The sequence below is a fragment of the Tachypleus tridentatus genome, chromosome 12, assembly GCF_004210375.1.
Source record: "Tachypleus tridentatus isolate NWPU-2018 chromosome 12, ASM421037v1, whole genome shotgun sequence".
In the NCBI taxonomy this organism is placed as follows: domain Eukaryota; kingdom Metazoa; phylum Arthropoda; class Merostomata; order Xiphosura; family Limulidae; genus Tachypleus; species Tachypleus tridentatus.
In genome coordinates this window covers 113,695,162-113,718,268 of record NC_134836.1, presented here as the reverse complement: position 1 = coordinate 113,718,268, position 23,107 = coordinate 113,695,162, and the positions used below count along the sequence as shown (strand labels likewise).

Below are 23,107 nucleotides of genomic sequence, written 5' to 3'. Positions count from 1 at the left end.
AACTGTTCATAAACCATGATGCTTGTGAGGCTGTGAATATATTGGTAACACATCAGTAACACACCAAACATAATTAAAACGAAAACACTAACCTACTAGTTACTACTGGGCTCTCTTATAAAAATGTCCCACGCTGGTACAGTGGTAAGTCTACGGATTTATAACGCTAAAACCAGGGGTTTGATTCCCCTCGGTGGGCTTAGCAGATAACATGGTGTGACTTTTCTATAAGAAAACACAAACACACTCTTATAAAACGTATTTTACAAATACAATGATGTGTGTTTGTTTTGGAAATTAAGCGGAAAACTACAGATTGCTGTACTCACCACGGGTATCGAAACCTGATTTTTAGCATCATAAGTCTTCTGATTTACCGCTGTGTCATGGAGGAAGGGGCGCACAAAAGATGATTAGGTCATATTGTTTGGTCAGTACTTGACACTGTGTGGTTTAACAGGCATAGAAATTCTTCAGCATGATAAAATACCTTATTGGTAGTGGCAAGTGTAAGACGTGAATAGAATTTGAGGGGTTAAATAATTATGAAGCTAATACGAGGCTTAAGAATTAAGTAGGAAAACGAACAACCATAATTCGACGAAACAAACCAAGTAGCAGTCACGCAGGAAAATCTTTAAAGTTAAGTTTTAGAATACTGGGGGTGTTGTGGGGGTGTGTACCAGAAAAAAAAGAAGAAAATTCAAAGTTGTTCTGGTTTGGTTTGGTTTGAATTTCGCGCAAACCTGCTCGAGAGCTATTTGCGCTAGCCGTCCCTAATTTAGCAGTATAAGACTAGAGGGAAGGCAGGTAGTCATCACCACCCACCGCCAACTCTTGGGCTACTCTTTGCCAACAAATAGTGGAATTGACCGTAACATTATAACACCCCTACAGCTGAAAGGGCGAGCATGTTTGGTGCAATGGGGATTCGAATCCGCGACCTTCGGATTACGAGTCGAGTGCCTTAACAACCTGACCATGCCAAGCCGTCCGAGTTGTTCTATATTCGTTGCGCTGTGGGATGCTCACACATCTAGGAAATATAACGAACTTTTATTGTTCACTTGACAGCTCAGCTCAGTAAGCTGTTTAATATTTTTTCTGCTTTACTGGAATTGAAATGCCAAGAACCGATGTTTAAAGCCGAAAGTTTTAAATATGTAAGCAGATGAGTCTTCCTACGGTCGTAAACTGAATGGCAGATTTCAACAGCACGTATTTACAATAAACATCCAACTAAACCGACTGTTAGCTAATAAAGGACAAAAGTATGTGTCATAACTGGTAACCTACGAGAATCAACCGTTACGACACGTGCTTGGGAACGTACGTTAAAATTATAGGGGATTAAGCCTATATACTTTTACACGAAGGCAGGTGTTGTAAAGGACAATTCTAAGAGGCACTGATTATATATATGTTAAATGTGGGTATTAACAAAGATTAATGAAACCGCAACATCTGTGAACTATTGTTTGACGTCACACGATGCTTAATATCAGCTTGTATATTCTCAACAGTTTATTCTGATCCATAATTATAAATTATCTTGTGTTCTAATCTCTAATTATAAAGCGCGTTATGTTCTAATATGAACTATATACATACATACGTAGACCGCACCAAATATGCTCGCCCTTTCAGCCGTGGGGGCGTACTAATGTTACGGTCAATCCCACTATTCTTTGGTAAAAGAGTAGCCCAAGAGTTGGCGGTGGGTGGTGATGACTAGTTGTCTTCCCTCTAGTCTTACACTGCTAAATTAGGGACGGCTAGTGCAGATAGCCCTCGAGTAGCTTTGTGCGAAATTCAAAACAAACAGATATTTATGTAACTTATTTATTCACACTTCTATTTCACTGGAATAATAAATCAGCAATTAATCGTTAAAATAGTTTGTTTTATTTTTATTTTAGTTTTCATTAGGTCGCGTTGGTTCTCAATGGCGTTTGTCTCTTATTTGTTTATTGAATTTCGCGCAAAACTACTGGAGGAATATAACCCCCAGAAGTCCCTAATTTTGCAGTTACATACTAAAGGAAGACAGCGAATCAGCGCTACCCACCGCCAATTCTTGGGCTATTTCTTTATTAACAAATAGTGTGATTGAAAATCACATTATAACGATCTCACGGCCAAAATTGCGGGTATGTTCAGCGACGGGTTTCGATTCTGTGGTCCGCAAATTGTGTGTTGGCCGCTCTAACCATCATCAGGTCATGCCAGGTTTTCTGTTTCGTTTTGTTTTTATAGTGACTGCGTTAATTTTCCATGTTCTTAATCTATACATTATGCACATATACGTTCTATTCTCGGTTTTAAAACTGTTTTTTTTTATTTCGCTTATTAATTATGTTTGTTTGTTTGTTTGGAATTGAGCACCAAGCTACACAATGTGTTATCTATACTCTGCCCACCACGGGTATCAAAACCCAGTTTCTAACGGTGGGAGTCCGCAGACATGCCGCTGTGTCATTAGGGGGCCATTAAATTATGAAAAAGGACTCCTTTTCAAACGTTGAATTTTTATTTGCTAAATTACTGAAACAAAACGAATTAAAGAGATAATCCCTCTGAGGTTGCAGCACGTCTTCGAGTGCAGAATTATTAATAAGTTGAAATATCCACTGCTTATTGTATTCAGTTTTAATCGACGTTTTTATGTTTACGTAATAATATGTAAAAAAATATGAATAACAGATATTACAATATTTAATACCAGATCCTCTTGTCTGAGCCACTATCAGACTAGTTCAAAATCATAAGCCTATTTTGTTTTTCTGTTAACTTTTCTCTCTCTATTTTATTTTAATATTTTCAATTAATCAGTGAGATAAAAACCAAGGGCATCAATAAAATCTGATTTTTGGGGGGATCCGGGTGAGGCTTAGTGTATAACATCTCGGGCTGTGATCGAAATAATCATGGTTCGTGTCTCGTTGCTCTTTAAAAGCTTTGAGAAAAAAAAATCTAATTTCAACAATTTTATTTTCCGAAAACGCCCTCTATATGGAATGCGATTGGACATTAGCGAACAACTGCTTAAAAATTTAATATATATATATATATATATATATATATATATTTTTTTTTTTACTGTAACAGTCTCAACTTGGGTATTTCTAATGCTGTAGTAAATGTCTCATACATAAATATGAATATAAATAAATACTTTTGTTATTAATTTCAAAACAAGTTTCCAGTTGTTCAGAAATGCACGTTAAATGAGAAATTTCTATAACAGAATAATTTGTATGTATAATCCATTAATTACTCAATCTTATAGAAGCAGTTACCATCGCAAGACATACACTCAAACTCAGAAACTCGGAGAAACAGCTCCGGATTACAGTAAGGAAGATTTCCTCAGACAAACCAGTGATCAACAGTTTTCTTCGTCAGGTATCCAGTACTTTGATGCGCGAAAAAACGGTTTTTATTTTGTTATGCGAAAGATTTACAAGTGCTGTTATTCTAGAAGAGGTGAGTCTACTATTCGGGTTACACTTCGTGGTAGTCAGGTGTACTGTGACAGGCACATCAGATATACCGTGACAGGCACATTAGGTATACCGTGACAGGCACATCAGATATACCGTGACAGGCACATTAGGTATACTGTGACAGGCACATTAGGTATACTGTAACAGGCACATTAAGTATACTGTAACAGGCACATCACACGTTATTTTGTACCCTTAACATTTAGAAATGTTATTTCACTAGAGCTATATTTCCTTGAACCGATATACTGGTCAACAACTGACATTACAAAGTCGTCATTCAATAGAGCTACATTTCCTTGAACTAATATACTGGTCAGCAACTGACATTACAAAACAGTCATACAATAGAGCTACACCTCCTTGAACCAATATACTGGTCAACAACTGACATTACAAAGTCGTCATGCAATAGAGCTACACCTCCTTGAGCCAATATACTGGTCAACAACTGAAATTACAAAGTCGTCATACAATAGAGCTGCACCTCCTTGAGCCAATAGAGTAGCCAATCATTGTTATGTTATGTTACGAGAATGTCTTGTTCGAGGTAACAGAAAGCTGACCAATCAGTGCTACATGTTCAGTTTTAGGGATGTTTTATAACTTAATTTCAAGGTACTTATAACATTCAGAGTGTGAGGTTACAACTTGTATTCCGTTTACAGTTGTTTAAGTCCTGGGCGTAACCTCGCTTCTTTTAACAACTATTAGGGTAACTGACTGTTTACGAGTGAAAACTGTAATTTTTTTGGCCAACATATCTTTACAAAAGTTAAACTATTCTATATTCTAATATTGATTTAAACGAAACGGAAATGAAAAACAGACAAAACCTCGAACCTTATTCTTACAAAAATAAGAAAGATAAAAAAAAATCTTTATAGTAGTGGTTTAGTTTGTAACTTAGTTTAGAGTATTTTCTGAAATCATATGTCTCTCTCTGTTCAGGCTGTGGAAATGTCTTTGTTCCAAACAAACATATTTTGGATTTTGTTTTATCCTGACTTGGACCTACATCAAATGTTGCCCCTCCAAATAAGAAAAGTGACTTTTGTTATTCAATCTCCAGAGGTCGAATTCTCGAAGGTGAGGAAGCATACTGTCTCAATGGACATCTTATTACGTAACAATCTCACTACACTACATCAAGCAGTTCTAAGTTTACTTCGTTTGAAACTTGATATCGTCAAGAGAAAGTACGTTTAAGAGGCAACAAAGCTATAAAAAAATATAATTTCCTTAACAGTTACAAATTTATGATTTTTTTCGTCAAATCGTAACACATTTTAAAGTAACAATCCTGAATACCATTACGTTGTATTTTAGAAAACCTAAGTGGAAAGTCTAAGTATTATAAAAATTGTGTCTTTAAGAACCTACGTAGAAACTCCACGTTGTGTGTGAGTGCTGGAATAACCTACGTAGAAAATTTGGATAAAAACAATGTCGTGTCTTTGATAACTTGTAATAAATATTATATAAACACACCTCTGATTTTGAGTTCAAGATAAAGAAGTTAAGTATAACTGGGGGGGGAGTATATGCAGTTTTCATTATTGTTATCACAAATGTTAGGCCTATTAGTTTTAAATTAATACCTTGTTTAATACCGTTATGCAGCAGTTACAAGGATATACGTATACCAGTCGTTGTTTGTTGTTTTGAATTAAGCACAAAGCTACACAATGGGCTATCTGTGCTCTGCCCACTACGGGTATCGAAACCCGGTTTTTAGCGTTGTAAGTCGGCAGACATACCGCTGAGCCACTGGGAGGCCATATACGTATACCAGAGCTCTAGAATATACATTCCTTTTTTGGCGGCATTACGAAAGTTTTATCCTTCCGACATAATATTTTACGAGGCGTAGCCGTACATAATTTATCAGTGATAAACTCTTGGGTCACTCTTTTACTAACGAATAGTGTGACAGTCATATTATAACGATTAGACGGTAAGCATATTTGGTGTGACAGTTATTCGAACCCAGCACCCATGGATTATGAGTCGAGCACCCTAACCGCCACAGTTTTAAGGATACTAATGTACAAATTATTGTATGATTTATTTTTCTTGTACTCTCCAAGTCTTTCATTTCAGAATATTCCCGTTAGAGTTTTGGAAGAAGTAAAATCCAATATAGAGAGAAATGCTACAAATCCAGTTAATGCTTCATCGTTAAAAGGACCTTGTGGTCACCAGTTAATCAACTCAGAATATCCAAACAATACGGTAAGAAAATATTTATTGTTTTACTATTTAATCCTGATACATGGATATGTCGTTTTAAAATTATCTTATGAAATTAGTTAAATGTTCCACGTATTGACGAAATTCAATAGGCTATGGCAGCAACATAAACTTTATCTCTCTTACAAGTAAAATAAAAAGTAAGAATTCTATTAGCCGTACTCATCTGAGATAATATAAGAAATAAAAAGTAAGAATGCTATTAGCCGTACTCATCTGAGATAATATAAGAAATAAAAAGTAAGAATGCTATTAGCCGTATTCATCTGAGATAATATAAGAAATAAAAAGTAAGAATGCTATTATCTGTACTCATCTGAGATAATATAAGAAATAAAAAGTAAGAATGCTATTAGCCGTATTCATCTGAGATAATATAAGAAATAAAAAGTAAGAATGCTATTAGCCGTATTCATCTGAGATAATATAAGAAATAAAAAGTAAGAATGCTATTATCCGTACTCATCTGAGATAATATAAGAAATAAAAAGTAAGAATGCTATTAGCCGTATTCATCTGAGATAATATAAGAAATAAAAAGTAAGAATGCTATTAGCCGTATTCATCTGAGATAATATAAGAAATAAAAAGTAAGAATGCTATTAGCCGTATTCATCTGAGATAATATAAGAAATAAAAAGTAAGGATGCTATTAGCCGTATTCATCTGAGATAATATAAGAAATAAAAAGTAAGGATGCTATTATCCGTACTCATTTGAGATAATATGAGAAATAAAAAGTAAAAATGCTATTATCCGTACTCATTTGAGATAATATAAGAAATAAAAAGTAAGAATGCTATTAGCCGTACTCATTTGAGATAATATAAGAAATAAAAAGTAAAAATGCTATTATCCGTACTCATTTAAGATAATATAATTATAAGATAAAGAGAAGGCGTAAAAATAAAAAAGTCACAGGTTATTATTAAAGAGTTTTATGAACAGGAGTAAGGCATTAATTTATATGGTCAAACCCCCAAGAAAAACAGTAGGGAAAACTCGTTGACTTTACAAAACGTAACATATAAGTAACACATACGTAAGGAACTATGGAAATGTACACGGAAACATGGTTTGAAAGTAAGATTTCAATGAACTACCGTCCAAAATTAACGCAAAACGTAATTTTAGGTAAATCTTTTAGGATAATTACAATCAAAGCAAAACTATCAATTCAAAGATGATTTAACCTCCCCCCCCCAAAGAAAAGCTATATTGTATAACATTAACTACTACATTGAATCTTCTCTTCAAGAGTTATTTAAATCAGTGCATACATTTGGGGTATCCGTTTAGTTTACTGTTACTGTTACTGTTTACACAAAAGCAAAAGAAGGTTTTGCAGTAGTTTCTTTTGTTAATTATGAATTAATTTTAAGACAATTTAAGTAAAAAACGAATGTTGCTGATAGAATAAGTGGTCGTCATTTCCGAGTAGGGTAGGAAATATAATATTCCTTTGGCGGCTCAGCGGTAAACTCTAGGGCCTATATCGCTAAAATTCTGAGCTCCATCATAGCGTCAGACACAGCTCGCAAAACCCCTTGTGTAGTTTTGCCCTTAAATAAACAACAAAGGGTGATTAAAATGAACTGGAAATATTACATTGTTGGACTTTTGAGCAGAATAACAACAGAACAGAAACAGTTTTATTGGTTATTCCTCAATTGCCAATTCTAGCTTCTCATGAAATAAATATAATATCGGACTTCAAAGAACTTCCATTTATAATTTGTTTGTTGTTAAGTGCAAATATATACAATGGGTTACCTGTGCTGTATCCACCACGGGTATAGAAACTCGGTTTCTAGAGTTATAAGCCAGCAGACTTACCGATGTGCCACTGTAAGGGTGCGGTGGAGGACATTAGTTATCTGTCATAAATGTAAATTTTATTCGTTATTGATCATGATTACAAAAGTGCAAGTCGACTTAAAACAAGATGGCCGATTTTATTGTGCTTTTCGCAGGTTTCTTCAAGTGTCAACTGCTTGAATGGTCAACTAGAAGTAAATATTAATCTCGTGCACGTTCTTCAGAACTCACTAGGAGAGGGAGGAGAAGAAAGAATAGAAGTAGAATGGTCTTCTTCGGATGGACTTCGTTTCCTTCGCAATGGAACTAACACACATCTACTCGTTACAACAATACATGTTAGTACAAAACGGATCTTTATGTAACAATATGTTAGTACACAGAACATCATAATGAAACTCTTGCTTATATGATATTTGAAAACCTTTTATTACGCGATGTGTAACCACCAACTTTACGAAATTTTAATCATGCGTGAATATAGATTTGCAATAGGGGTCACGATTTTCCCGTTTCGCCTCCGTGTTCCGACACTGAAAACTTTTATTTTTATCCATTTGAATGTACAGAAAAATTGGGTAGCTGAATTTACTGCTCGTAGTGGAGCAAAACGAAGGTGAAGAGGTCACACGCATATTCGACGTTTAGAGAATATTTGGTATATTTTGTCTTTGGACAAGAAAAAAAAGAATTCAACAGAGATTACTATACAAGGCTGCAAATCGCTTATAGCTACCATACACTGTCATTCCTACCAACTGCTGGCACCCCAAGTGAGCACTGGCGTCATGTGTAGTCAGCTAAATAACGTGTGAATTGTGAGCTTCTGGCACAATGCCGTGCCTGACTGCTTAATGTTATAACATAATAGTAAAATAACTAAGTTTGATAGAGCAATAAACAATTATTGACTAGTTAAGAGGAAAACACGCATCTGTCTAGCTGCAGCATATAACTAGTCTAGAATTCTGCCGAGATTTCCGACAATGTTTGCAAATTCAGCCTTCAAAGTTCTGCTGTGACGTCACGTCTGCGTTGTAACAGTCTTGGCAACCAGACAACATTGAAATTATTTGTTGACTGGCTTTTCAAGGCAACAATTAAAATGTTTCATACCACGAGATGCACACTCTGTCATTCACGACAACTAATTCATACTAAACATAGAATAACGTACTTTGCACAGTATTTTCTCACTGATGGACACTGTCTTATAGAATACCACAACGTATTTAGGACTTTCGAAATGTTATGCTTACAAGAATGAACACTTTAGTGTTCATGGTTGATCCATAGTTTTGTATTTGATAGGACACTGTAATTTAGTCAGAAGTGTCAGCAGTTTATTACATACGTCATTAATGTTTCTTAGTATTATTATCATGTTACATCGTATCTTCTGCAGTAGTTTTTATTATTTGTTATGTAGCACGAACTATAGTTTCTTTGCTAGTTTTATTATGTTACGCCAACTATGCAATGTCTTTTTACTTTAGTTTTGCTGTTTTATGTTTAATAGGATATCGTTGTTTTTTCCGCACTTTCAAATATTGTATTTGCAGTGCCCTGAAAAAACGTGTTAGGACAAGAAGATACCCTGTCATTCTTTCCAATTTATAGGGTTAATTCTTCCATGCCTTTACAGAATGAATATTTCAACAGTGTTGTAACGTTCCACTGATCTCTGTTGATAAGTGAATGAGCCCAAGGTTAGAATATTTGTCATACATTAGAATTCCCATATACTTGTACTAAGGGCATGTCATAAGGGTTTTGTTTGATCAAATTTATGTTATGAAATAAGTGTCGTGGTACCCCATGCAGTCTTAACCTTACAGAAAGAAGCTAGCAAGGTGCTATTATGTGGTACCAGTGTTTGCAAGAATAAATCAGTTTACTAGTACTCCACTGATAAACCTTGATAAAAACAGAGATTAACAATATATATTAAGCCGTCATGCCACGGCCCAAAAAGCATACAGAATTGTCAGTAGAGCAGAGAGTTCGTATAGAATCTTTATGTGATGTTAGTTGGACTCTCCATCAAATTGCTACAGACTTGAAATGCTCTCCAAACATTGTCAAGTAGACAATAGATCGTGAGACTGAGACACGTGAATCTGAAAATATGAAAGTAAGAGACAGAACATCCAAACTGAGTGGTACTGATGTTAAGTATCTTCGTTTATGTCATTATCAGGACAGAAGGCAGACTGTCACTGATCTCAAGCATGAGATAAACAACCATGCACCAGATGACAGAAAAGTGTCCAAACCTACAGTATGAAGATGACTCAAAGAGAATGAAAAAACTGATCATGTAGCAGTTAAAAACTTTACTCCGGTCTCCAAATATTGTCAGTAAACTAATATTTGTTACAAAGTACAAAAACTGGACTGTTGATGATTAGAAAAGAGTGTTATGAACGGATTAATCCAAGTTTAGAATATTTGATTCAAAGTGTAAGTGTTGTACATCCGGCGGAAGAAATGTGAAATATATTTACCTTAATACATAATACCTACTGTGAAGTATGGGGGAGACATCATAATAAATACTGTGAAGTATGGGGGAGGCATCATAATACCTACTGTAAAGTATGGGGGAGGCATCATAATACCTACTGTGAAGTATGGGGAGACATTATAATACCTACTGTGAAGTATGGGGGAGACATCATAATACCTACCGTGAAGTATGGGGAGGCATTATAATACCTACTGTGAAGTATGGGGGAGACATCATAATACCTACTGTGAAGTATGAGGGAGAGATCATAATACCTACTGTGAAGTATGGGGGAGACATCATAATACCTAGTGTGAAGTATGGGGGAGACATTATAATACCTACTGTGAAGTATGGGGGAGACATCATAATACCTACTGTGAAGTATGGGGGAGAGATCATAATGCCTACTGTGAAGTATGGGGGAGACATCATAATACCTACTGTGAAGTATGGGGGAGAGATCATAATACCTACTGTGAAGTATGGGGGAGAGATCATAATACCTACTGTGAAGTATGGGGGAGACAGCATAATACCTACTGTAAGTATGGGGGAGAGATCATAATACCTACTGTGAAGTATGGGGGAGAGATCATAATACCTACTGTAAAGTATGGGGGAGAGATCATAATACCTACTGTGAAGTATGGGGGAGAGATCATAATACCTACTGTGAAGTATGGGGAGACATCATAATACCTACTGTGAAGTATGGGGGAGACATTATAATACCTAGTGTGAAGTATGGGGAGACATTATAATGGTTTTGAAGCGTTTCCTGCTAAGACCACAGGACGGTGCACTATGAAATACAACATAATTAACATGGCGCTTCAGAGGAAACCGTTTCCTCAGTACTTTGTTAACTGTGTTATATTTAGTATAACATAGATACTTATACGATTGGTTATGTTTCACTAGATATCGCTGGTTTATTTTCCATTGAGTATTAAAGTCGCCGATTTGTGTTACATAAAAAGAAACTCTGATTATACAGATATCACTAGCTGTTGGCGCGCATTTTTATATTGAACAGATATCACTAGCTGTTAGCGCGCATTTTTATATTGAACAGATATCACTAGCTGTTGGCGTGCGTTTTTATATTGAACTTCTATATGTTTTTGGTATAAGTCATCATTCTGTTGGTTATTTAATATAGACTGTATAATGAATTTGTTAGAGGACTTTCATGAAGGTTTTATTAATTTTTTCTAGTCTCCTCCATATGTTTTTGTGGATAAGGACGACCTCGGGAAGCTCGTGTTTTCTGGTTACCTTGTTGAAATAATCGAAACACTCTCAAAGAAGCTGGATTTTAGGTGAACCAACTATGAAAGTATCTTATGTGTTGAGTGGATTACATGTTACAAGAGTAAAGCTATTCCATATAACGATCAAACGCACAAACTAATGAGAGTAGCGAGTTGGAGAGTATATGATCCACATGTGACAAGAAGTGACGTGGGGCGTATTTCCTATGACGTAGGCACATTTGTAATATAATTAAACGAACGTGTAGCTAAAACTAAAATAATTTCTAGAAACATAAACCTTAACAGCAGTATCATCAGTTCTACCTGGTATACACTATTTAAAATCATAATCTGAATTTCGAATCGGTGAATCAGATATGTAACTTCACACCAGTATCATCAGTTCTACCTGGTATACACTATTTAAAATCATAATCTGAATTTCGAATCGGTGAATCAGATATGTAACTTCACACCAGTATCATCAGTTCTACCTGGTATACACTATTTAAAATCATAATCTGAATTTCGAATCGGTGAATCAGATATGTAACTTCACACCAGTATCATCAGTTCTACCTGGTATACACTATTTAAAATCATAATCTGAATTTCGAATCGGTGAATCAGATATGTAACTTCACACCAGTTTCATCAGTTCTACCTGGTATACACTATTTAAAATCATAATCTGAATTTCGAATCGGTGAATCAGATATGGAACTTCACACCAGTATCATCAGTTCTACCTGGTATACACTATTTAAAATCATAATCTGAATTTCGAATCGGTGAATCAGATATGTAACTTCACACCAGTGTCATCAGTTCTACCTGGTATACACTATTTAAAATCATAATCTGAATTTCGAATCGGTGAATCAGATATGTAACTTCACACCAGTTTCATCAGTTCTAACTGGTATACACTATTTAAAATCATAATCTGAATTTCGAATCGGTGAATCAGATATGTAACTTCACACCAGTATCATCAGTTCTATCTGGTATACACTATTTAAAATCATAATCTGAATTTCGAATCGGTGAATCAGATATGTAACTTCACACCAGTTTCATCAGTTCTAACTGGTATACACTATTTAAAATCATAATCTGAATTTCGAATCGGTGAATCAGGTATGTAACTTCACACCAGTTTCATCAGTTCTACCTGGTATACACTATTTAAAATCATAATCTGAATTTCGAATCGGTGAATCAGATATGTAACTTCACACCAGTATCATCAGTTCTACCTGGTATACACCATTTAAAATCATAATCTGAATTTCGAATCGGTGAATCAGATATGTAACTTCACACCAGTTTCATCAGTTCTAACTGGTATACACCACTCTATCACCAATCGCCACCTTGAACTGGTAAATTATGTAGATTGTTGTAGGTGTTCGCGTCGTGTTTTCAACGCCTTTGTAACATTAAAAGTCATTTCTTTACACAGCTTGAAATTCATTTAAAGTGATTTTAACGTTTTACAGGTATACACTTAAAAACATTACCGATGCTTCGTTTGGACTCTATCACCCAGAAACCAGGACCTGGGATGGCATAATCGGGGAGCTAAGTCATGGGGTGAGTACACTGGTGAAAACATTTCACCACTGAGTGAACCATAAAACAACGGTGGTTCTTATGAAAATGGATAAATGTATCGAAGAAAGAGATTTATATATATATTCGCGTAAGTAAAAGTTTATTTTTAGTAAAACTTTCGTAATGTGAGACAAAAATCTGTTTTGAATTTCGCACAAAGCTACACAAGGACTATCTGCGCTAGCCGTCCCTAATTTAACAGTGTAAGACCAGAGGGAAGGCAGCTAGTCATCACCCCCCACCGCCACACACTCTTGGGCTACTCTTTTACCAACGAATAGTGGGATTGATCGTCACATTATAATGCCCCCACGGCTGAAAAGAAGAGCGTGTTTGGTGTGACGAGGATTCGAACCCGCGACCCTCGGATTACGAGTGGAGTGCCTGGCCATGTTGGGCCTGGAGACAAAGTAAGAAAGAATTATGTTGAGGAATGTTGGAAAAAACCCAATCATCTTGTCGACAAAAGCGAAACTTTGGAGTTACAGCACGTGTACAATCTTGACTCAGTTTAAGGGTGTTTGTTAACTTATATATTATTAGAAATGTTATATTGCAAGGAAAATGCGATGCTTGAATTAGAAGTATATGCCAACAGAAATTATTAATGTACTAAGTACTGTGTTGAAATTCCTAAACACGCCTGAAGTCAATGAAGTGTCGTGTAAGCTATAAAAAATCAATAAAAACAAACAAACACGAAGTTTGTTTCACACACACCCGATTCAAAACCGTTTCGGTTAGGTAGTGTATTAAAAACCTACAGATAACCTAACCCTTTTCTGCAAGTACAAAACTTTATTAATTCATGTACCTAGACAAAGATATTTGAATACACAAATTAGTAGGCAACCAACATACGGTTATCATCATATAATTTACCTGGTTGTAGTTATAATTCGATATTCTAAAATGCTCTACACAAATAAGGTGATTTAATATTTTCAACCTCATTCAGGTAATGTATATGGTAACACAAATATAAAGTTAAGTTACCTAGTGGATATAGAAAGGAGAAATTATTAGCTGCTAAACACATACGATGTAAGGCTCCCTTTTGTTTGCCAGTTTTTTAACACATGTCCTTGTGCATTTTTGCAGCTCCGAGAAATTCTTATGGTATCATATTATTGTCATTAATCTACTAATTAGTTTATATGTTGTATAAATGTAACATTTTTCATCCACTGGTCATTTACTTGATACAAATTTATAGCTGCATACAGTCTTTTTTTTATTAAGCGACCTAGTGAACAAAGAAACTTTTAGAAATTGGATTTTTGGCTATCTTAGATTTCCCCTCTTTTTTATCCCCATCTTTAGACATCGGACATTGGCCTTGGAAGCTTCAATCCAACCAAACAACGTGCCACGGTTGTTGATTTTTTGACCCCAAACATCGAGTATGGCGGACTCAGTATTCTTACGTTAAGAAACAAGAGGAACGTCGACAACGTTTCTTCATATGTTAGCACGTTTAACTGGAAAGTTTGGCTATGTTTGATGGTCACCATGGTAATTACTGGGATCTTAACGTTTCTGACCAATCGCGTATATCTTCATAAGCACCATAACGAAGCAGAAGAGGAATATAACAAGTCACCTCTAGACTCTGTGTTATTTATATACGGTGCTTTACTGCAACAAGGTAAACACTATTCATGTTGCATAGTGTGTTTTAAATATAGTTGATAAACGGTATTTTCATTTTGTTGTTTAAACCACAATTAAATAAAGAACGGTCATAAAACGTGACCTTATCTGAATACCTAGAACAATAGGTTTCTTGTCATCAGACTAACCAATTGTACCAGAAACTTTGTTTTCGTATTCGTTAACAAACCTATATTAATTTCGCGAGTGTTTCTCACCAGTTGTTTTGTTTGTCTGTTGTTAAGAGCAAAGCTACACAATGGGCTATTTGTGCTGTGCTCATCACATGTATCGTTTGTTTTGGTTTATTTTTTGAATTTCGCACAAAGCTACTCGAGGGCTATCTGCACTCGCCGTCCCTAATTTAGCAGTGTAAGACTAGAGGGAAAGCAGCTAGTCATCACCACCCACCGCCAACTCTTTGGCTACTCTATTGCCAACGAATAGTGGGATTGAACGTCACATGATAACGCCTCCATGGCTGAAAGGACGAGTATGTTTGGTGCGACCGGGATTCGAACCCGTGACCCTCAGATTACGCCTTAACGTCGAATGCCTTAACCCATCTGGCCATGCCGGGCCATCACGTATATCGAAGCTGTTTGTTTGTTTTTTTAGCGTTGGAAGCTTTCAAAACTTACCGCTGGGAGGCCTTAGTGTCTAGGCTTCATTTCGTAAATTTTCTCATCCACATGATTGTAAGTGACAACCGAAAGTAATCGATCTTAGAAGACTTTGACTGATTAACAAACATACTGACTGATAACTATGCAAGGGTTGGACAAAATGTTTGTTTGTTGTCAAGCACAAACTCGCATTACCTGAGCTATGCCCACCACGGGAATCGAGATCCGGACTTCAGTGTTTTTATCCCACAAACATACCGTTGAGAACAGGGTAAAAATGAGAAAACAAAAATAGCAATGGGGTAAGTAGGGTTTATATGATAGGGTACCTTAGGGTACCTGTTTTGTTTTTTCTTGTTTCTTTTGCGAGTTCTTTGTTTATTCGAATTTCGTGCAGGTTAATTTGAAGGCCATCTGCTCTAGCCGTCCTTAATTTTGACATTACAGACTAGAGGGAAGGTAATTTGTTAACATCAGCTATCGCCATCTCTGGTTTTTATTTTTTATCAACGAGTATAATGCCCCAACGGTTGGAAAAGCGAGCATGGTCGGTGTTGGGATTAGAGCCACCTAACCACAAGGTGCAAATAGGGACCCTAACCACCAGTCCATGTCAGGCACCTTACTTTGTAAAACGTTTCTGTTGTCAGACACAAAGTTACACAATATCTCATCTGTCCTAAAAATTAATTATTCGCACTAGAATGTATTAGGTATATTATTAAATAAGCACTAGAACTGTGTATGCGTGTGTTCCATTAGACTTTTGATACTGTCTAATATTAATCACTGGTTGACGTATTCGTTCAATGCAGGGGAAAGACACAGGAGGCATCCAGGGTATACACCAGTTGACAGATACAATTTGAAAATTCCCACAGCACTCCATTGGGGGGCCCTAAGGTACATATCAAAGTAATTTATCAGTATTAAGCGAATACACGCACACACGGAGAAATGTGTCAAATAATGCTTTAGTTTAATGGATTTTGGTAATTAGGTTTGTTAGAAAAGGAATTATGCGAAAACAAACAGGCTACATAATAGGCTACCTGCAGTTTATTTTCCACAGAGATAGAATCTCGAATTCTAGCATTATAAGCCTTCAAGCTGAACCTCTGGATGCCTAAATAAAATGGAGTTCTGACGTTTTTGTATTGAAAATGAAAAAATATATGCGTAGAAGTAAATAAATGTTCTGAAGGAGAAGAAAAATATCCAAGAAAAGTTAATAAAAACGAATAAAAATTCGTTTCCATCAGCGAAGATAAACTAGTATCCACATTATCTTGTAATCACATTATCTTGTGAGTGGAACAATTCTTCTGAGCAATTAATAATTGAATTCGTTCTTTTATAACGTTTCCCAGAACAAAGCCTAAGCACGTGTACTAACATCCATCTTCATGATTAAAAATAAAAGCTGATGAGAACCTTTTACTTTTTTTTATCGATTCAGTGAACTGTATGAAACTTATTCCTTCCTAATTTCTGAATAATTAAAATTCAATATAATTTTGTCTTACCGAAGACGAAATGAAATAAGTATTTAGAAAAATAAGTTCCCCTGCTGATTTCGAAAGAATAACGCCAGGAGGCAGGTCTACTGAAGATATTCGACTGTTAGATATTTATACATTGGAGCGTAAGTAAGAATCTGTTACTTAAACGACGAGTACAAGGTTATACCGATTGTTTGAATCTCGACTTATGAAAAGCTGAAGTATCTTATTTATTGTTGACAATGGTTATTCTTTTCGGACCTCCCTGTCACTTTGAACATGTGGGCGGCAGACCACATAACAGTCAAACATCTAGTGTACGTCGAACAATATTGGAAATGTACTCGAACCTAGAATTAGAGCGCTATTTTACACGATCTCCAAGTGGGGTCGATAGAAGCGCCCTCACGCGCTGGCTAAATGAATTACTAAATGACATGTGAGAGAATTGAATTTAAACTTGAAATCTGGAGAAAAACAAACTTGAAAGAAATCTAGGCATGACTGTTTTTGTTTTGTTTTTGAATTTCGCCCAAAACTACACGAAGACTATCTGCGCTAGCCGTCCATGATTTAGCAATGTAAGACTAGATGGACTGCAGGTAGTCATCACCACCTATTGACAACTATACGCTTTTACAAACGAATAGTTGGATACTGTTACTTTATAACGTCCCCACGCCTGAAAGGGCCAGCATGTTTGGTATGACAGGAATTCGAACCTGCGATCCTCAAATTACGAATTGAGCACCATTACCACCTGGCCATGCCGGGCTCAAGCAAAACTGAGGAACGTTTTTAGTTATCAAAGTACAATATGGACTACAAAAAAACATCAAAAATATCCAATTGTAAAAAAAAAAGAAAAAAGGCCCCCTCAGCGGCACAACGTTATGTCTGCCGGCTTATAATGCTAGAATTCAGGCTTCGATACCCTTAGTGGGCAAAGCACAAATTGCCCATTGTGTTGCTTTGTGCTTAACTTGAAAACAATAACAGAAAAGAAAATGTATAATAAATTATCTAGTTCGTAGAACAACATACCCGTTTGTTAACCCACAGGTTCAATGTTTGACTTCTGTAGAGCATCAAAAAGTAATTTCTCATTAGAATCCTAACCCAAAGAGTACAGCGAGGCTTACAAGATTAAGCGCAATGTTTCAATAAATATTCGTAGCTTTGAACAAGTTCGCTAAAATTACTTATAGTCTTGCATGCAAAAATGTTGCAAGTCGAGGGAGAATCTTTATATTTCATCCGATGGATAACGTTTCGTTTTATTGGATAATGAAATAGTTCTACATAAGATAAAGACGACAGTGAAGTGATTGCGTTTTCAGTGTAAATCGGAAACTAGTGTATGGTTAAGAAGTTGTTTGAAATAAAAAAATTTTTTTAAAGGTGCGGATGGAACACCTAATGAGATGCCCAGTCGAATTATATTCATCACTTGGTGGATTCTTTGTGTCATTTTCTATGCTTGCTACACCGCAGTTCTTACGTCATCCTTCACAGTGAAGGAGTATCCTGTTCGCATCAACTCGGTTGAAGAACTTCTGGACATTCCTGACTATATATTCGGAACGAGGCGAGGAACATATCACATGGGTTACATTGAGGTATCATAAACTTACAAAATTACAGATTCCTATTTAATATCCTTGTACTATTGTCTGATATACATGGAAGGCTTTACCTACTGAACATTGTGTTCGTGTATTCTCAACTGTAATAAGATACCACACTTTACTTATCACGGCTGGGTAGGACTTGTTGCCAGTCTCTTTGTGGATGGTCCTGGTGTCTCATATTGTTACAATTTATTTATCACTGTAACTAAGTACAAAATAAATACACTTCTAGAGGAATTGAAGTTCTCGATCCGAATACATTTTTATGATCCAAATTTACGAATATTTTGCGTAAGAAAGGGTTTTTACATACCCTTCTCCAAAACAATCTTTATTTGCATCGTAATGTATACGAAACGCTAAATAATGTCAAAATGTAGTGTTTTTGGTTTTGCATTCTATTCAGCAGCGACTTCAAAGTCTTTGGATGTCATATAAGTTACAGATTTGCACACACACTCTCGTAGTAATTAGGTCAGCTAAAGGAATCATTGTAAGCGTCTCAAAATATATCATTAGATGTACTGGTAACTTTGTTTATTCATATATGGTAATCAGATAAAGCGTTAATAACGTTATCTATGGAGTCTTGGATAATTATTATAGAAAAGTAATTTTCGTATTTGACAAATAACACTGCAAGATTAAAAATAGCTATACTACTGAAGTACAGTATTCTAATATTAATAACCAAACAATAAATTTGACAGAAAACTATATAAGATGGCCAGGGGACACTTGAGAATTAAAAACAAAACTTAAGATAGTTTTAATTTTGGAGAAACGTGAAGATTGACAAATAATACCTTCAAGTAATATCTTATAGTAATACCTTCAAGTAATACCTTCTAGTAATACCTTCAAGTAATACCTTCTAGTAATACCTTTTAGTAATACCTTCAAGTAATTACTTCAAGTAATACCTTCTAGTAATACCTTCAAGTAATACCTTCTAGTAATACCTTCAAGTAATACCTTCTAGTAATACCTTCTAGTAATACCTTCAAGTAATACCTTCTAGTAATATCTTCTAGTAATACCTTCAAGTAATACCTTCTAGTAATACCTTCAAGTAATACCTTCTAGTAATACCTTCAAGTAATACCTACTAGTAATACCTTCTAGTAATACCTTCAAGTAATACCTACTAGTAATACTTTCTAGTAATACCTACTAGTAATACCTTCTAATAATAACTTCAAGTAATACCTACTAGTAATACCTTCTAGTAATACCTTCAAGTAATACCTTCTAGTAATACCTTCAAGTAACACCTTATAGTAATACCTTCAAGTAATACATTCTAGTAATACTTTCAAGTAATACCTTCTAGTAATACCTTCAAGTAATACCTTCTAGTAATACCTACTAGTAATACCTTCTAGTAATACCTTCAAGTAATACCTACTAGTAATACCTTCAAGTGATACTTACTAGTAATACTTTCTAGTAATACCTACTAGTAATACCTTCTAATAATAACTTCAAGTGTACCTACTAGTAATACCTTCTAGTAATACCTTCAAGTAATACCTTCTAGTAATACCTTCAAGTAACACCTTTCTAGTAATACCTTTTCAGGTAATGCCTTCTAGTAATACCTTCAAGTAATACCTTCTAGTAATACATTTTAGTAATACCTTGAAGTAATACCTTCTAGTAATACCTTCTAGTGATACCTTCAAGTAATACCTTCTAGTAATACCTTCAAGTAACACCTTCTAGTAATACCTTCAAGTAATACCTTCTAGTAATATCTTCAAGTAATACCTTCAAGTAACACCTTATAGTAATACCTTCAAGTAATACATTCTAGTAATACTTTCAAGTAATACCTTCTAGTAATACCTTCAAGTAATACCTTCTAGTAATACCTACTAGTAATACCTTCTAGTAATACCTTCAAGTAATACCTACTAGTAATACCTTCAAGTAATACCTACTAGTAATACTTTCTAGTAATACCTACTAGTAATACCTTCTAATAATAACTTCAAGTGTACCTGCTAGTAATACCTTCTAGTAATACCTTCAAGTAATACCTTCTAGTAATACCTTCAAGTAACACCTTCTAGTAATACCTTCAAGTAATACCTTCTAGTAATACCTTCAAGTAATACCTTCTAGTAATACATTTTAGTAATACCTTGAAGTAATACCTTCTAGTGATACCTTCAAGTAATACCTTCTAGTAATACCTTCAAGTAACACCTTCTAGTAATACCTTCTAGTAATACCTTCAAGTAATACCTTCTAGTAATATCTTCAAGTAATACCTTCTAGTAATACTTTCAAGTAATACCTTCTAGTAATACTTTCAAGTAATACCTTCTAGTAATACTTTCAAGTAATACCTTCTAGTAATAGTAATAGTGACAGACAATAGTAAACATCGAGATAGAGTGATAGACACACAACAGACCAACCAAGGCTAAGGAATGCGTAGTGACAGACAATAGTAAACATCAAGACAGACACACAACAGACTAACCAACTCTAAGGAATACGTAGTGACAGACAATAGTAAACATCAAGACAGACACACAACAGAGTAACCAACTCTAAGGAATACGTAGTGACAGACAATAGTAAACATCAAGACATACACACAACAGACTAACCAACTCTAAGGAATACGTAGTGACAGACAATAGTAAACATCAAGACATACACACAACAGACTAACCAACTCTAAGGAATACGTAGTGACAGACAATAGTAAACATCAAGACAGACACACAACAGACTAACCAACTCTAAGGAATACGTAGTGACAGACAATAGTAAACATCAAGACAGACACACAACAGACTAACCAACTCTAAGGAATACGTAGTGACAGACAATAGTAAACATCAAGACAGACACACAACAGAGTAACCAACTCTAAGGAATACGTAGTGACAGACAATAGTAAACATCAAGACATACACACAACAGACTAACCAACTCTAAGGAATACGTAGTGACAGACAATAGTAAACATCAAGACATACACACAACAGAGTAACCAACTCTAAGGAATACGTAGTGACAGACAATAGTAAACATCAAGACAGACACACAACAGACCAACCAAGTCTAAGGAATACGTAGTAACAGACAATAGTAAACATCAAGACAGACACACAACAGAGTAACCAACTCTAAGGAATACGTAGTGACAGACAATAGTAAACATCAAGACATACACACAACAGACTAACCAACTCTAAGGAATACGTAGTGACAGACAATAGTAAACATCAAGACATACACACAACAGACTAACCAACTCTAAGGAATACGTAGTAACAGACAATAGTAAACATCAAGACAGACACACAACAGACCAACCAAGTCTAAGGAATACGTAGTAACAGACAATAGTAAACATCAAGACAGACACACAACAGAGTAACCAACTCTAAGGAATACGTAGTGACAGACAATAGTAAACATCAAGACATACACACAACAGACTAACCAACTCTAAGGAATACGTAGTGACAGACAATAGTAAACATCAAGACAGACACACAACAGAGTAACCAACTCTAAGGAATACGTAGTGACAGACAATAGTAAACATCAAGACATACACACAACAGACTAGCCAACTCTAAGGAATACGTAGTGACAGACAATAGTAAACATCAAGACATACACACAACAGACTAACCAACTCTAAGGAATACGTAGTGACAGACAATAGTAAACATCAAGACATACACACAACAGACTAACCAACTCTAAGGAATACGTAGTGACAGACAATAGTAAACATCAAGACATACACACACCAGACTAACCAACTCTAAGGAATACGTAGTAACAGACAATAGTAAACATCAAGACAGACACACAACAGAGTAACCAACTCTAAGGAATACGTAGTGACAGACAATAGTAAACATCAAGACAGACACACAACAGACCAACCAAGTCTAAGGAATACGTAGTAACAGACAATAGTAAACATCAAGACAGACACACAACAGAGTAACCAACTCTAAGGAATACGTAGTGACAGACAATAGTAAACATCAAGACATACACACAACAGACTAACCAACTCTAAGGAATACGTAGTGACAGACAATAGTAAACATCAAGACAGACACACAACAGAGTAACCAACTCTAAGGAATACGTAGTGACAGATAATAGTAAACATCAAGACATACACACAACAGACTAACCAACTCTAAGGAATACGTAGTGACAGACAATAGTAAACATCAAGACATACACACAACAGACTAACCAACTCTAAGGAATACGTAGTAACAGACAATAGTAAACATCAAGACAGACACACAACAGACTAACCAAGTCTAAGGAATACGTAGTGACAGACAATAGTAAACATCAAGACAGACACACAACAGAGTAACCAACTCTAAGGAATACGTAGTGACAGACAATAGTAAACATCAAGACATACACACAACAGACTAACCAACTCTAAGGAATACGTAGTGACAGACAATAGTAAACATCAAGACAGACACACAACAGACTAACCAACTCTAAGGAATACGTAGTGACAGACAATAGTAAACATCAAGACATACACACAACAGACTAACCAACTCTAAGGAATACGTAGTGACAGACAATAGTAAACATCAAGACATACACACAACAGACTAACCAACTCTAAGGAATACGTAGTGACAGACAATAGTAAACATCAAGACAGACACACAACAGACTAACCAACTCTAAGGAATACGTAGTGACAGACAATA

General features: G+C 35.5%; 1 protein-coding gene across 1 annotated transcript; it reads left to right on the top strand.

Moving 5' to 3' along the window:
- Nucleotides 1-4,439: 4,439 nt before the first annotated feature.
- On the top strand, nucleotides 4,440-18,407 carry LOC143235731 (glutamate receptor 1-like). Its single transcript, XM_076473939.1, has 7 exons — nucleotides 4,440-4,595; nucleotides 5,610-5,741; nucleotides 7,733-7,915; nucleotides 11,308-11,411; nucleotides 12,848-12,941; nucleotides 14,286-14,610; nucleotides 18,145-18,407. The coding sequence occupies exons 1-7, from the start codon at nucleotides 4,440-4,442 to the stop codon at nucleotides 18,369-18,371; spliced, it is 1,221 nt and encodes a 406-aa protein (XP_076330054.1). The 3' UTR covers nucleotides 18,372-18,407.
- The last annotated feature ends 4,700 nt before the right edge of the window (nucleotides 18,408-23,107 follow it).

What these genes read in the sequence shown, in the direction of transcription:
- LOC143235731 (XM_076473939.1), top strand. Translation starts at nt 4,440, where the DNA reads ATGTCTCTCTCTGTTCAGGCTGTGGAAATGTCTTTGTTCCAAACAAAC. An exon ending in CAGAATATCCAAACAATACG is followed by an intron (nt 5,742 to 7,732) that starts GTAAGAAAATAT and finishes TGCTTTTCGCAG; the next exon opens with GTTTCTTCAAGTGTCAACTG. An exon ending in TCGGGGAGCTAAGTCATGGG is followed by an intron (nt 12,942 to 14,285) that starts GTGAGTACACTG and finishes CCCCATCTTTAG; the next exon opens with ACATCGGACATTGGCCTTGG.